We start from the raw sequence: 16166 nt of genomic DNA, 5'->3' as shown, positions 1-16166 counted from the left end.
TGGCATAAATCGAACAGGAGTGCTGTGTTTTTACACAAATTCTGACTATCAGGACTGAGACTTAATAAAAGAAAGCACAAGCAAATGGTAATTTGAAAAAAGTAGGTAGCCAAACTGATAGAGCCTTGAGAAGGAAAGAAAGGAATGTTAATGGAGTCAAAATCTCATTTGATATACTAGGAAACTGAGACCCAGAAAGGTTAAGTAATTTGTTCCATATCATGCAGTTAGTGGTAGGACTTGGCCGAGTGAAGTCTTCTCGTTCTAAATCTGATGTCCTATTCACCACCAAATACAAGTGTGGACCCCAAAGTTCTAAATGCTCTTTTATAACTTCAGTGTGTAGTATTCACAGACCGGTTAAAATATCCCTCGTTTTCAATAATCATTTTTTCAAATATCACACAGGGAAATAAACTCTAAAATCTGTCACAAAATTACTCATCTTTTGAAAGATGGCTACCGAACATGCCCAAAGTGAAGAGATTTCAAACTTCCCCTGACAAGCTCAAAGATGAGGCCAAAACCTATTTTATTCTCAACAAAATAACCTAGTTCCAACGTTTCCACGTAAATGAATGTTCATCAGACAAGTGGCATCAAGTGTGTCTGCAATCAGTGCTAAGTTCTCAACCTCGTTGCAGGGAGGACCACACTCACATCAACTGGGGGAAAGGGAAAAGGTGTTTTGGAAAGAACGCTCATCACTTGATACTTCAAATATCGAACACCAACCAAAAACTCTTTAAAGGATTTCTGCATCTATGACATATAAATCCCTGAGTCCAAAAATAATTTGGGAGGAAGGATAAACCAAGCCCCTCCCCACAACTAGGCTTGATTAACATATATACACCTGACACAAATGTTGTAATTAAAACCCAGTCCTTCTCAAACATTAATCACATCTCCACCAAAACTAAAAAAATCAGTTACTTCTGCCTTTAACAAGAAAAGTGAAACCAATCCGATGTCAATTATAGATTACATTATAATTGAGAACCAAATTAAAGTTGTCAGTAATTAAAGTTTTACAAGCATTACAAGTCAAAAACGTCGCTTTTATGTAACCATAAAAATAATAATGTATGCGCTGTACCCACATAGTAAGAGTGTTTCCTACCATCTCTGGAATAAAGAAGTATGTTCCTCCAGAAACAAAGATTCCTGGGATATACCTGTTACTTACAAAATGAGAGTCCAGATCTGGGTTTGGGTCCAGATCCTTACCTGACCTGACATCGGTATACAAAAAAATTTTAACCCTTTCCTTGAAACAAACAAACAAATGGATCATGAAAAACTAAGGACTCTCAAAGGAAATTTTAGTTTGAAAAAAATCACCCATTGTTGTTTTCGTAGATTTTAACCAATGATTTAGGGCCATGTATTTACCATAAATTGTCCAAAATGCTCATTCTCTTTGCGAAAGAATCTGACCAGACTGACTTTGGAGTCATCATCAGACCAGTCACTGAAAAGAAAAATCCAGGGGAAAACCCCTGACAGGGATTAGCCTGAACTTTTAATTTCCTTTCCAGAGCTGGAAATATTCATGTTTGGAAAGTCCCCCAGCAGAGCCGTATTTGCAACACGACGATCTGTTCTCAGGTATGAATTTAAACCGGGAGCCAGGGCAGCAGCCCCGCTGTACTGAGGAGAGTGAGAAAGGGCAGATGAGGGTGCAGACCAGTCCAGGGTCTCCCGAGTCCGCCCGCGAGGGGCGCCGCGGGCAGACACAGTAGCAGCTACACATCCAAACCACTACGTCGCAGGCCCAGAGCAGTGCTTCGCGCTCACCCTTGAAGGTGGCACTACAGAGCCACCTAGGAGACACGGGCATTTCATTGAAGACTAAATGAGAGTTTATCAAGGAGCTTGCGTTACTGCAGCTGCCAAACCCTCCAAAGTGTGTGCGTGGGGTTGGGGGGGGGCGGGAGTTAAGGATGTTGGTGCGGGTGGAGGGGGTGCCGGTAAAGTGCCATGCAGAGCAGAAAAGAATTGAAGCAGCACAGTCAAGAGTAGATAGTGATCTGGCCTGGGAAAGGAAGTGGACTAGACTGAAGAGGTCTGGACCAGAGGGGAAGTGAGGAGCACAGGACCGGGAGAAGCTACAAGATAGGATTGAGGAATTCGAAGCTGAAGGAAAGGGTGGAGGCTGCGAGACAGAAGCAAGGGGGCGGGGCCGGGAGATAAGCGAGGGCGGGACTAGGTAGAAAATAAGGGGCGGGGTTTAGGGGGAAAGTGAGGGGCGGGGCTGGAGAGAAGAAAGGGGCGGGGCCACAAAGGAGAGAAGCAAGGGGGCACGTGAGGGGGTGGTAGAAAGAGGAAAGCAAGAGAGCGGATGGGGGAGGGGTTGGGGGGACCAGGAGGGGAGAAGCGAGGGAGCAGGTGGGGGGAGAGACAGGGAAGCGACAGAGGAGGGAAGGTGGTGAGAAGCGAGGGGCGGGACCAAGAGGGAAAAGAGAGGGGGCAGGTGAGAGGAGAGGGAAGAAATCGAGGGAGGAAGGGGTTGAGAAGCGGGGGGCGGGGCCAGGAGGGGAAAAGCGAGGGACGAGGGGAGGAGAGGGAGGGGAGCGAGGACGATGGAGGGGATGAAAAACGGAGGGGGTCCAGGAGGGGAGAAGTGAGGGGGCGGGGCCAGGAGGGGGAAGCAAGGGGCCTGGGGGAGGAGAGAGAAGGGAAAGGATGGAGGGAGTGAAACGGAGGGAGGCCAGGAGGGGAGAAGCGAGGGGGCAGGTAGGAGGGAAAGGAGGGAATCGGGGGGGGGGGGTGAGAAGCGAGGGGGCGGGGCCGGGGAGAAGCGAGGGGGCGGGGCCGGGAGGGAGAAACGAGGGGCACTGGCCGAGGGGGGCGACGAGGTCCTGGGACAACGGCCGGCGTGGGGGAGGGCTATTTCCCCAGGGCGCTCTGCGGGAAATTCCGAGGCTACCCAGGGGCCGAGCGGGGTGCGAGTGGGCGCTGGGGGGGCGGCGGGGGCCTCCCGCCGGCCGTACCTGTCAGACGGATCTTGATGCTGGAGCCGTTCCTGCGCGTCCCGGGGTTCGACATCTCCCGCCAACGATCGGGCAGCCGCGGATCCAGCGCCGCCGCCCCCCGGCCCGGCCCGGCCCGGCCCCGCCGCCGCCGCCTCAAGGTTACGGCTCCGGGCTGGGCGCCGGGGTCCGAGCCGGGACACAAACTCCGCGGCCCAGGCGTCCGGGCGGCGGACGGATGGTCGAGCCGGGGGATCGGCCCTCGACCCGGCGCCCCCGACCTTCGCTCGCTCCCAGCCGACCCCAGTCCGGAGTCGCCGCCGCCGCCGCCGCCACTGCCGCCACCACCTCAGAGCCGGACGCCCGCCGCCCTCGCCGCTTCCGCCGCCGCCGCCGCCTCCCGGAGCCGCGCGCGCTCCCGCAGCCGTGCCGGCCCGGCCCTGCGCGCGCCCGGGCCGTGCGCCCCGCGCCTGCGTGCGTGCGCGTGCCCGCGAGGCACAGCGGGGCGGGGCGCGCCGCGCGGCCGCCTCGCCCGCGCAGCCTCGGGCGCGCGGGATTCCAAGCCGCTGGCCCCGGCTTCCCGCATCCTTCGGGCGGGGAGGCGGGAGGAGATCGGGGGCTGGGGCGGCCCGCGGAGTCGCGGCGGCCGGGAGCGAGCGCCGGGTCCGCCCCGGGGCGGGCGGGACGGCGGGGCCCGACCACGGTCGTCCTCGGTCTCCGCCACATTCTCTGAGGGAACCGGTTTGCAGATGCGGACGTTGAGGTTGAGAGAACCGTATCGATTTTCCAGGTCTCTCACTCAAGGTGGGGCATACATGAAACCGTAGTCACTACAGCGAGCACTTCTCACGAATAGGCGTGGAGTCCCGGTTTATTTATTTACTTTTGGTAAAGAGCGTCTAGATAATGCAATTTCAAGGGACGGACTTCTCAAAGAGACAAAGTCCCCTAGGTGTGTTTGGGCAACTAGTGTGCTTATTGACTCGTAACAAAGTGGCCAGTCTCGCAGGAAGTACCATACATGGGCAAGGTAAACAAGATGCGAGCGACGGAGAGAGGTAGATGTTTATCACTATCCAACCGGCATACAGTTTAGCCAGACAGAAAGGCAGCTTTATGGCCTGTTTCCCTGCCTTCTGCTAACACTTCCCCTTCTCCCTGAGTTGCACGGTAATGCTCATGCTTTCTCTAGCAAACAAACTCCTCCATTTGTTAACCTATTACAGAGAGGAAATACTATGTTAACAGAGAGGAAAGGCTGAATTTGTTTATCAAACTTGTTTTTGACCAACTACCCTAATTCTTTGAATGCCTTTATTAGGTTTGTGTCCTAAGGAAACCAGGCTCAGAGCCCTTGCAGCCAGGGACCTTTCTTGGGGTCACAGTCTTTGGAATAGAGCCTTCTTCCTGGTGCCCCTTGACATGCTCACCTGCTGAGGCTGAGCTCAAGCAGACTCCCTCCTAGGCTGGGTTCAAGGCTGCCTCTCCCAGCCTCAATCAGTGGCACAAAAGGACAGGCCTAGATCATTTCTATGGCCCCTTGAAGCTCAGACTTTAAGTGACTCTAGTGAAATATCCAAGAATACAAGCTATGTTTAAGCAACAGAACAGTGGATCCAGAATCCAGCTCTGTTTCTCTTTGTAGGCAGTTGTCACTGAGTTTCTGGGTCTGAGTAAATCCATTTAGAGCCTCTAATGCCTCAAATAATCCCCAGTCTTCTTTCAGTCCAGTCAATGTTTTTTCCTCCACTTCATTCCCATATTCAAGAAATCTGTTCTTTGTAAACCAGACTAAACATTTCTCTGCTTACCGAGTGCTGGCCCCTGGTCTTACCCCACCTGTTTCTGACCTACAAACCTTTCACTTCTTAACCTCGTTGTTGTCTTACCTTCCCAGGTATCTGGGCCTTTTCTTGATTGTTTCCTCAACACCTGAGTCAGAAGGTCACTTATGGAGGTTACTGACTTGCATTTCATTTACTCATTAACAAGTAATTGCTGTTGTCATTTAACTAGATAACGGTGTCTTTCCACACAGCCTTCACAAGAACCTTCCTCAATGGATGCCGGTGTTTTTATTCATCAGCAAACATCGGCCACCTACTACGTGGCTAGGGCCAAGGAACACATAAGTCGAAGCTATAGCATTTCCGAGGCTGGGTTGATTGGATGAAACAGATGAGAACTGACAATGATACAGTGATGGAGATGTTCACAGAGGGCTAGAACATAGATTTCAGGATAATTCTGCCCAGGAGGAGAGAGATGGGGAGAACTTAGAAGAGTCCCAGAAGATCTTGTTCTTGGGCTTTAAAGGCAAGTTTAAGTTCAAGTTTGCTGGGCAAAGAGGTGGGGAAGGGCATTGGAGACAGCAAACAGCTTGTGCAGAGGTGTGAAAGTGAATGCATTTTTCTGTGCAGATTTCAGTGTCAGTTTCAATTTCAGTCACATGGCTGCTAGATCTTCTCTCCTTACACCCTACTCCATTAAATGTTGATAAAGATAAAAGATATCTGTCCACTTAAAAGTCACCCGCCACAATTTTGTGCTAAGTCTATAGGCCAACCCTTATATTGAACTTAACATGTACCTTGATAGCCTTTTTTCATTGTGCATCAAATTTGTCAAAAATTCTATCAGCCCTCTGTTTCCATGAGTCCTACATCTGGATTCAACCAATCTCTGATTGAAAATATATGGGCGAAAAAATTCCAGAGATTTCCCAAAGCAAAACTTGAATTTGCCCCATGTACCAGCAACTATTTACATAGCACTTACACTGTATTCCATTTTGTAAGTAATCTAGAGATGACTTCAAGGAGGCTGTGCACAGGGTATATGCAAATAGAATGCCATTTTATATAGGGACTTGAGTATCCGAGGATTTGGGTATCCAAAAGAAGACCCATCACCCACAGATAGGGGAGGATGGCTCTGTCTTCTAAAGATATCTTATCAAATAGATGGGAAATGTCCAACAACTCTGCTGAGGCAGAGATGAAAATTCAGTGAGTCTCTTCAAGGATCTTCTCTGCAGTGACTTTACAAAAAGCAGTTTTGACCCTGCTTTTGGTGGAGGATTGGGCAGCTGATTTTATTGCCCCCAGATGTATCACTTTCCTGAGTCAGTGTTACTGGGCATTTGAAACGTTTTCCAGTGGGAGGAAAAAAAGTCTCTTTGGATCTGACTGCAGCAAGCCTTGGCCTCTTTTGGAGTCCCAACTTCTTTGAGAATCTGATGCAAACAGTGGAGCCTTTCACCAGAAAAATACCGTAAGTGCAGATACCAAATTTTGCATCCCGTTTCAGTGGGTTCTTGATCCGCTGAAACCCATTTGTGGATCCAGTAAGGTCTCAGCAAGTTACTTTGGGAATATCCCATATGTATGTGTTCAGGAGCCAGCAGAGTGGTAGCCCCTTTTGAAGGCAATGGGTGTGCTGAAAAGAAGGTAGCCATGACCCACACAGACCCACGCTTGACCCTGGCTTCATCCCATTACCAGCTGGTGCCACAGCAGGTTAATGAAATTTGCTTTGCTCATCTATAAAATGGAGATAAAAATACCTCTCACTCAAAGTTATTGTGAGACAAATCTTGGATGTAGATTTAGCAGTCTAATACAGCAGGCTCTCAGTAAATGGTAGTTCTTATTAGTACATGTAAAATGCACGTGCTAGTCTTTGCTCCAAAACCTACTGGTTCTGTTACCCCAGGGAAATCTGGAATATTGTGCAGAGAATCCCTGGTGGGAGTAGATGGTTATTCCAAATGCCTCTTGAGAGCACATGTCCGTCTCTGAGCTGGTGCCTCTGAGGCCAGCGGTGAGATCAGATTAGGCTTCTCATTCTTTCATAGAGCTAGGATCTAAGATGCTTTGGCTTTTTACCTAAACATCAAGTTTTTAAAATAACTGGATGTACAAAATGGTGATTCATTAGCTCATTTATTTGTTCTTGTATGTTCAGAAGCCTTTAGGAGCTTTCTCTAAATTACAGCCTAACCTCCATACAACTCTTAGTATGTTATTATCATTGGTAAAGTTTATTACCTGGGTTTTTTTTAACTGAAATTTTTATTGAGATAATTGTAGATTCACATGCAGTTTTAAGAAATACAGAGAGATCCTTTGTACATTTTGCCTAGTTTCCCCCAAAGGTAGCATTTACAAAACCATAGTATAATATCACAACCAGGATACTGACATTGATACAGTCTAATAATACTCAGATTTACTTATCCCAGTTGTACTTATACTGATATGTGTGTGTGTTTGTATTAAGTTCTATACAGTTTTAACATCTGTGTAGTTTCAAATATCCACCACCATGGTCAAAATACCGAACAGTTCCAGTGCTCTCACGTTGCCCTTTTATACCCACATCTTTTGTCCCACTCTCAATACCTGGCAATCATTAATCTGTCTTCCATTTTTAAATGTTTTCAATTAAAAAATGTTCCATACATGGAATGTAGTCTTTGGAGATAGCAGTATAATCCCCTAGAGAGCCATCTACATAGTTACATGTACCAATATTTCCTTCCTTTGTATTACTAAGTAGTGTTCCACAGCATGGATGTATCACAGTTTGTTTAACCAGTCACCCTTTGAAGGTCACTTTGGTTAACTCCAATTTTTGGCTGTTACAAATAAACTATTATGAACATTTGTGTGTACAGATATTTATGTGAACATGATTTTTCATTTTGCTGGGATACTGATTTCATTGTACTGGGGTACACAGTACAATTGCTGAGTCATATGGAAATTACATGTTTAATTTCATAAGAAACTGCCAAACTGTTTTCCAGAGCATTTCATTTTCCTCCCAGCAATGTTTCTCAGCATCCTTGCCAGCATTTGGTGTTATTTTTTCATTTAGTCATCCTGATAGGTGTGTAGTTGTTGTGTCTAATAACTGTGGGATTATTTGAGATACAGATTATTTCTTCACATACAGGCAGCCAAGTAGGGACAATTCCAGAAAAGTCATTCTAAAGCTAGATATAAGTAAATAAAGATCATAGCTGAACCCCACAGTCTATGTTCAGAAACAGCTAAGGTTATGAGTGAAAATGAGAAAATAATTGTACTGCTATTATTCATTTAAAAATGTAGTTTCATTTATAGAGTAGTTCCCATTTAAATAAGCAGTGTTTTAAGTAATTAAATTGATTATCCTAATAAAAGTAAGGCACTATTAGGAATATCAGCTCAATTTTTTAAATGCAGACATGACAGTTTGATTGTAGAACAAAATAAACAAAAGCTTGATTGTCTAAGCTTCTGGTCTGCTACTCCTTCAAGATTTGACAATTTCTATTGGTCTAGAAAAATAAGATGAAAAAATTCTCTAAATTTGGTATCTCATCTATAATATATAAGCAACAATAACCAGAGAAATCAACAAAGCAAAGGAAATTCTGAGACCCTGAATCATTGTTTACTGGCTAAATATTTTTGCTCATCTTCTAACAAGGTTGGAGGAAGCTCTACTATATTCGAGGCCAATGATTCTCACAAGTATGGTCACCAGAGCAGCACTATCACATGGGGACTGTTAGGAATGCAAATTCTCAGGTAACACACGACTTACTGCAGCAGAAATTCAGGCAGTGAGCCTGACAGTCTGTGTTTGAACAAGCCCTCCAGGTGAGTCTGATGCACGTATATACGTGCGTTTGAGAGCCACGTGGAGGAGGTGGGGAGGGGGTGGGGAAGAACCACTGTGAAAGGCACACAGTTACCTTTCTATGGTCCTAATTAAAGGGGGAGAAGAGTGATGCACAAAATCCCAAACCAGAGTATTTTGGCCAGAATGTTCAAAACAACTCTAGGTAACATAAGCTAAAATGAGATCTATTAGAGAAACTTCAGGGGTCATAAAATCCTTGCTCGAGCTTACGATAGACAATGGGCAGTGATCAACACATCTCAACAGCAAAGGAGCAGACTCTTTCATCAGACGCAGCATGGCCAGGATGCCACCCCAGCTCCCCTAGGCATGAATGCCATCTGTCCTTCCATCTCAAGACATAAGCTCTAAAGGGAGTTCTCAATTGGTTGACTTTATAACCAAGCGCCGTGTCCCAGCTGTCTGGGGACAGTGAGAAGGAAAAACGCAGCCCCTTTCACTTGTGTGGTGGAAATGGGGCCACAGCCTCCTGCCCACTACACCCAGTAGGTCTTTTCTCCCTAATAGGAAGAGAACTGAACAGACCCCACGCAGCGAATATCTGTTTCGGGAACATGATGGGGGGAGGATGAACATTTCCAGCATTTGATTAAACTGATACCCTCAATTTAGAGTTCCGTTTTTGATGCTCCAAGCTCACACTGACTCGTGTGAAGATGGGGGCAGCCTACCAAGAGGAAGGGCTGAAGGAAGTCTGTGGCTTAAAACAACCTGGAAAATTCATGAATCACACATGCTTGCACTAATTATCAAAAAAAAAGAGCTATAGTAAGTGTCTGTCTGTGGTAAATATTAACCACAGTTTCTGCTGGCAAGGAGGTGACCCAATTCCCCAGTCCTCCAGATGCTCTGGACCAGTAACCCAGTCATTGCTGTGTGCGTTCTGCTCAGTGTTTAAATCAACTCCTCCAGAGAGGCGGTGTGGCTCCCACTGTCCCCTGATTGGGCAAAAATAGAATCAAGTGCAGAAGAAGTGGCAAGATTCCCCCAGTACCCAGAAAGGGGCGGGAGCCGTACCTCATTATTTAAAGGCATAATATAAACAAATTAAGTTAATTTGGGGTTCTGGTTTGTGTGAGGGAGAGATGCTATATAATTATTAGCTTCTATTCCTGCTTCGCAAATGTGATAAAGATTTTCAAGGACAGCTACTTCAAATCCAGGTTCATCCCTTGTCGGGTGCCTGTCACAGAATTATAGTGTGCTGCAAGCCACTACTCTGTCCCTCAGGCCGGCATCAATCTTTTGTCTGCCCAGGATCTCCCTGGATGAAAGGGGCTTAGCCCACAGAATAGCTGTAAGACTTCTCTTTTTTTCTTCACTGAAAGTTTTAGAAAACACTATTTTTGTTAGAGAAATGCAAATCAAAACTACAATGAGATATCACCTCACACCAGTCAGAATGGCCATCATTAAGAAGTCCACAAACAATAAATGCCGGAGAGAGTGTGGAGAAAAGGGAGCCCTCCTACACTATCGGTGGGAATGTAAATTGGTGCAGCCACGATGGAGGACAGTACAGAGGTTCCTTAAAAAACTGAAAATAGACTTACCATATGATCCAGCAATCCCACTCCTGGGCATATATCTGGAGAAAAACATAATTCAAAAAGACACATGCACCCCAATGTTCATAGCAGCACTATTTACAATAGACAAGACATGGAAACAACCCAAATGTCCTTTGACAAATGACTGGATAAAGATGATGTGATATATATATATATACAATGGAATACTACTCAGTAAAAGAGAATAAAATAATGCCATTTGCAGCAACATGGATGGACCTGGAGATCATCATTCTAAGTAAAGTAAGCCAGGAAGAGAAAGAAAAATACCATATGATATCACTTATATGTGGAATCTAAAAAAAAGGACACAAAGGGACTTATTTACAAAGCAGAAACAGACTCACAGACATAGAGAACAAACTTATGGTTACCAGGGGTTAAAGCGGGTGGGAAGGGATAAATTGGGGAATTTGAAAATTGCACCTCCTGGGGAGGGATGGCAATGTTAGCTATCTTGACTGTGGCGGTGGTTTCACTGGTGCACACATTTATCAAAACTCATCAAAGTGTACCTCTGAAGTATGTGTAGTTTACGGTACAGGAACCAGACCACAATAAAGGTGTTAGAAAAGGAAAACAGTTTTGTCATTTGTATGCACCAATTTACAATATTAGTTCACTTTTCCTCTTTATTCGACTGTAGAATTTTAAGCAAACATTGAGACCTTCAGTGTACCAGATCATGTGATGTGCAAGGGAAATTTTTTTTTGCTGTTAAAAACCATTTTTATTGTAAAATATGACACAGAAAAGTGAACCTCCTACGTAGTCACCACTAGGTGCAGAAAGAACGTTGCCAGGCCCCAGAAGACGCCTGAATTCACCCTGCGGATCCCAGTCTCTCCCAGCGCCCCACCCAGGTAACCACTCTCCTGACTCTTACGGTAATCATTTCTTTGTTTTTATTCATAGTTTTATCAGTTCAGTATGAACTCCTGAGCATACAGGGGTTTTTTTTTGTGCCTATTTTTGACCTCATAAATGGAATCGTACAATATGTATCTTTTGCATCTGGTTTTTCTATTCAACATCATGTTTTTGAGATTCATGCTTATATTGTGTTGTAGCTAGTAGATCATTTATCTTTACTATTTGTATAGGATTCTATTGTCTGATGATATTTCCATTTATTTATCCATTCATGGACATTTGGGTTGTTCTAATTTGGGTCTAATATGAACACCAAGTTGCATTTTGACTAATACGAACATTGCATTAAATTGCACTTTCTGGTTACTAATTTGCTATTGCTTTGGCTATTTGAAAGCCCTTTCACGAAGTGCATATTCAAGGTTGGGGGAGGTTGTCCATTTTCCTTTGGGATTTTCTGTTTTTCATAATAATTTATAGGCATTCTTTTTGTAGTCTGGATATGAGCTCTCCATCAGTTTTCTTTTTTCCAATCTTTTTTTGTTGTGGCAAGATACCCATAATATATAATTTACCATCTTAACCACTTTTTGTCATAACCTTGTGCTGCACCACTGTCTTCCATCTCCAGAACTCTCTTCATCTTATAAAACTGAAATAGTATCCATTAAACAATCATTCCTTTATTTCCTCTCTTTCTCCAGCCCCAACACCCACCATTTTACTTTCTGTCTCTCTGAATTTGACTATTCTAGTTACTTCATGTAAGTGAAATTATACAACATTTGTCCTTTTGTAATTGGCCTCAGAATTCAAATGTTATAGCATGTGTCACAATTTCCTTCCTTTTTAAGGTTGAATCATATTCCTTTGTATGGATGGACCACACTTGGTTTATCCATTCATCCAGCCATTGACACTTGGGTTGCTTCCAACCTTTAGCTACTGTGAATAATGCTGCTATGAATATGAGCATACAAATATCTCTTCAAGACCCTTTTTTCAATTCTTCTGGATAGATACCCAGAAGTGGAAGTGCTGGATCATATGGTGATTCTATATTTAATTTTTAAGGAACTGCCATACTGTTTTCCATAACAGCTGTACCATGTTATACCCCTACCAGCAGTGCTCGAGGGTTTCAATTTCTCCACATCCTGGCCATCACTTGTTATTTTCTGGGGTTTTGATAGTAGCCACCCTCGTGGGTGTGAAGTGGTATCTCATTGTGGTTTTGATTGACATTTCCCTGGTGACTCATGACATTTCACATCTTTTCATGTGCTTCTTGGTCATTCATACATCTTCTTTGGAGAAATGTCTATTCAAGTCCTTTGCCCATTTTTTCATTGGGCTATTTGGCAAGGGATTTTTGAAAGGTCAATTAGGTATGGCCCCTGCATTTTGAGGCTCATGGCTAGTAGCGGAGACCATCACACATGCGAATGATTCAAACGTGGTATAAATGAGACAGAAGAGCCAAACTGAAGCCTTCCCTTTCTCGAGGGCACCACTATGCTGTTGATGTCAGTGGGGAAAGAGAAAGGTCAGTGGCTTCACCTGGATGCATGTGGAAGGAGACTTGCTTGCTGAACGCTTTTCCCTTGTATTTTAAGGTGCAAGTTTCTAAAGAGGTTCCAGAATCGTCGGTGATTAACTCAGGAGCATCATCAATTTAAATATACTTGGGAGGTATACTTGGTAACTTTATTTCTCGTAAGACAGCCCCCAACCTTTGCTTTTTAAAAGGCTTGAGCAGTTTCCGTGACAAGCCACCTCTCTTTCTGCTGTGAATTTTCATCTTAGGTTGTCACTTAGAGGTATGATCAATTTAGACGTTGCAATTTGCTCTGAGAGCAAAGTCTGAGCGCAGGACAAGGCTGTCTGTCATGCCTCTCTTTCCTGAGTGAGAGGCCCTGGAATCAGATGAGAAAACAGCTTTGTTTTCACTGAGGAGAGTACTTGCTGTGAAGGAGACACACTGTCCTTACTGCAGCTGAGTTTATGGTTTATGGTTGGATTCTCCACTCATTGATGAGAATTAAGAGACTGGAATGTTATCCTAAATAAGCCACATTGCATCTGAATGGAATTTTTTGATGACAGTGGGCTGGTCTTAGAATGCTTCCGCTGGAAAAGAAGTTGGGCTGAGTACCATGAGAGCTGTTTCCTGGAACCCATCTGTCTAACGCATCCTTTCCCTGAGGAGTTTCCACGCCCTGAATGCAACCCCTTGCAGAATACTTCCTATGTAAGTCGGAGGCATAAGGGGTGAGGGGAAACGGTGCCCCCAGTGAATGGCTTAGGAAAGATATGGACCTGCCAGTTGCCTGGAATATGGTATTTGGGTCGCACTAGGTTGCTTTGCCAAAGAGCTGTTTCTCTTCTTATCGGGAAGACTTGACCTGGGAGTCAGGGTCCGAAAGAATTGCAGCTTTCACCCTTGGTTACTCTGGTTAGAAGTCAGCGAGGGGAGGGTGTAGCTCACAGGAAGATTGGGTTCAATCCCCAGTACCTCCATGTTAAAAATGTTTTTTTAGTTAAAGAAAAAAAACAAAAGAAAGCAAGCTCCTGAGGTTTTGATGGGAGGCGTGTGCTTGCAGTGGGAGAAGCCCTGTCTCCAGTACCCCAGGGTAATCAGGGTGGCTGTACTCCTTGGAAATCCTTCTAGAAGTCCCATAAAAATCACTGTCAAGCCTCCTCTGGATTCTGTTTTCATCACCCAAATATTTCTTTCCTCACCTTCCCTCAAAAATTGAGACTTGCCACAGATTGTTTAACAATCATCAGTGTTTCCTTCCCTCAGAATGCATAGAGAACTAAACACCCAAGGCACATAAAAACCAGGATAAACCCCAGAGCAGTTCAGTCCCTGGCAGTCTCCACCTTAGGCATATGACCTGCAGTGGGTTTGGTGTCAGCAGGATGGGTTTAAATACTCCTGTTTGCTGACTGTGGGATCCTGGGAGATTCCCTTACATCTCCAGGCTTCAACTTCTCATCTATAAAATAGGTATAATACCAACATCATACTGTTATTACAAGAACTACCAGGGTGGAAGATGATGCCTGTAAAACTACTTTGTAAAGGTGTCATACAAATGATTGTTCCCAATCGAGGGATATTTCTATCTAAACCTGCAAGCTTCCAGAGAAGGACTTTGGTTTCCTTCACATACTTATTTAACTGAATGTATAGTGACTAGGACTCGATAAATACTAAAAGTTCCCCTAATTTTTAATAATTGTTAAATGTTGTGATTCTCTGTACCCCCCCCCCAAAAAAGAAAAACAATCACTTTTAAGATTTTCTAAACAATCACATTTCTCAAAGACAAGCCCATCAGGGACTTGGAATAATTTCCCCATTTATGATTCACCCAAACTGAGTAAAAGGGTGTTTACTTTGGAGGAAAGACACTCACACATGAAAGCATCTTTTTATTACTGGTAACTCCCAAGTCGTTTGTCAGACTTTGATTGTATGTCGTTATGCTTCAGGAATTTAGGACTCCAATCTGTACTCATGCAATACACCGAGCTTACACAATTCTAATGTCTTTGAGGGTTTTTTTTTTTAAATTATTACTAAAAACCACCAATGACAAAATTGGGACTCCTCTCTACTCTCTCTCCCATCCACAGGTTAGCAGTTTGGGGAAGTCCCCCAGAATTTTCTTCTATACATGTGCTACAAGATATATTCTATTCTTACAAATAATAATCCATATACACTGATATTTCTTGATTTACCACCAACTTAAGACATCATCTTGTCCATCAACACATGAATGGATAAAGAAGATGTGGTATACACACACACTGGAATACTATTCAGCCACAAAAAAGAATGAAACTTTGCCCTTTGCAGTAACATGGGTGGACTTGGAGGGCATTATGCTAAGTGAAATAAGTTAGACCCGAGAAAGACAAAAACTGTATGATGCCACTTATAAGTGGAATCTAAAAAACACAACAAACCAATGAATATAACAAAAAAGCAGCAGACTCACAGATATAAAGAACTAACTAGTGGTTACCAGTGTGTGTGGGGGAAGGGCAGATCGGGGTGGGGAGTAGGAGGTACAAACTATGGGGTATAACACAGGCCACAGGGATGTGTTGTTGCACACCACAGGGAATGTAGCCAATATTTTGTAATAACTGTACATCGAAAGTAACCTTAGAAATTGTATGAAAAATTAAAGTTCTTAACAAAAGACTTCATCTATTGACTCCCTGTTGTGAAAGATGAGTTCAGTAGCCAGCACATCCCTCCTCCTGCCTCCAGTTTTGTAATCATTATTTTCAGTTCTATTTGTACATGATTTATTTTTTGAACTTGTCCTTGCTCTCCATCAGCCTGGAACGTGTGATCCCCTCCACGGTAGATGAAGCTATTGGTACCTGACCTTCTACCCCACCTCTCTACACTACCCCCTGCATCTTTTGTCAGCTGAACTTTGACAGTGTCAAGGACAAGAACATTCACAATCCTTTCTGCATGCGGAGCTGACTTCCCTGTTTCTTCTGGTGGTTTCATGAGTTGATTGTTTCAGAATCAAGATCAAAATCTCACCACATTTTTTTTGCTTCACCTTTGGCCACGAGTGTCTTACACAGTGTTCCCCTCTGTTGTTTTTAATTGCTTTACTTTCTTCCTATTGATGAGAAAGAAAAAGACTTGGGTTTTCTTCAACGTGTCATTAACATCACCTGGCTTCTTAGTCATTCTGTCTATTATGTGGATCTATTTCATTCCTCTCACTGAAGATATTCCACCTGGAGTTCTGTGCCTTTCTCTTCTAATATGGAACAACTTTCCAACTTCACTCCACAACTCCTCTTACCCTGGGAATCCTTTTAATTGGAACTCTGGGCTGGTTTCACCATTTCTTGTACCTTATGTCTTTCTCTTTGTTTGCGAGGGGTAGGGAGTAGAGTGTTTTCATCCTTTTTCTGATAGGAGTACATCCTCAAATCACTTTCTTAGAAAGTATTTGAAAGGTAATCCTTCTGGGTTTCTATCTGAAAATATGATTATGCTTCATAT

The 16166-nt window shown here is 44.2% G+C and overlaps 1 protein-coding gene across 3 annotated transcripts in view; it reads right to left on the bottom strand.

Moving 5' to 3' along the window:
* SMURF1 (SMAD specific E3 ubiquitin protein ligase 1) overlaps positions 1–3400 on the bottom strand; it is a 99349-nt gene extending 95949 nt beyond the window's left edge. For all 3 annotated transcript variants that reach the window (XM_072943306.1, XM_072943307.1, XM_072943309.1), the window contains exon 1: positions 2997–3400. In XM_072943306.1, coding sequence (XP_072799407.1) covers positions 2997–3051 — 55 coding nt within the window. In that variant the 5' untranslated portion in view covers positions 3052–3400. The remainder of the gene's footprint in view (positions 1–2996) is intronic.
* Between the last annotated feature and the right edge of the window lie 12766 nt (positions 3401–16166).

This window comes from Vicugna pacos, chromosome 18 (assembly GCF_048564905.1).
Source record: "Vicugna pacos chromosome 18, VicPac4, whole genome shotgun sequence".
Lineage (NCBI taxonomy): Eukaryota > Metazoa > Chordata > Mammalia > Artiodactyla > Camelidae > Vicugna > Vicugna pacos.
This window is presented reverse-complemented; position numbering and strand designations above follow the sequence as displayed.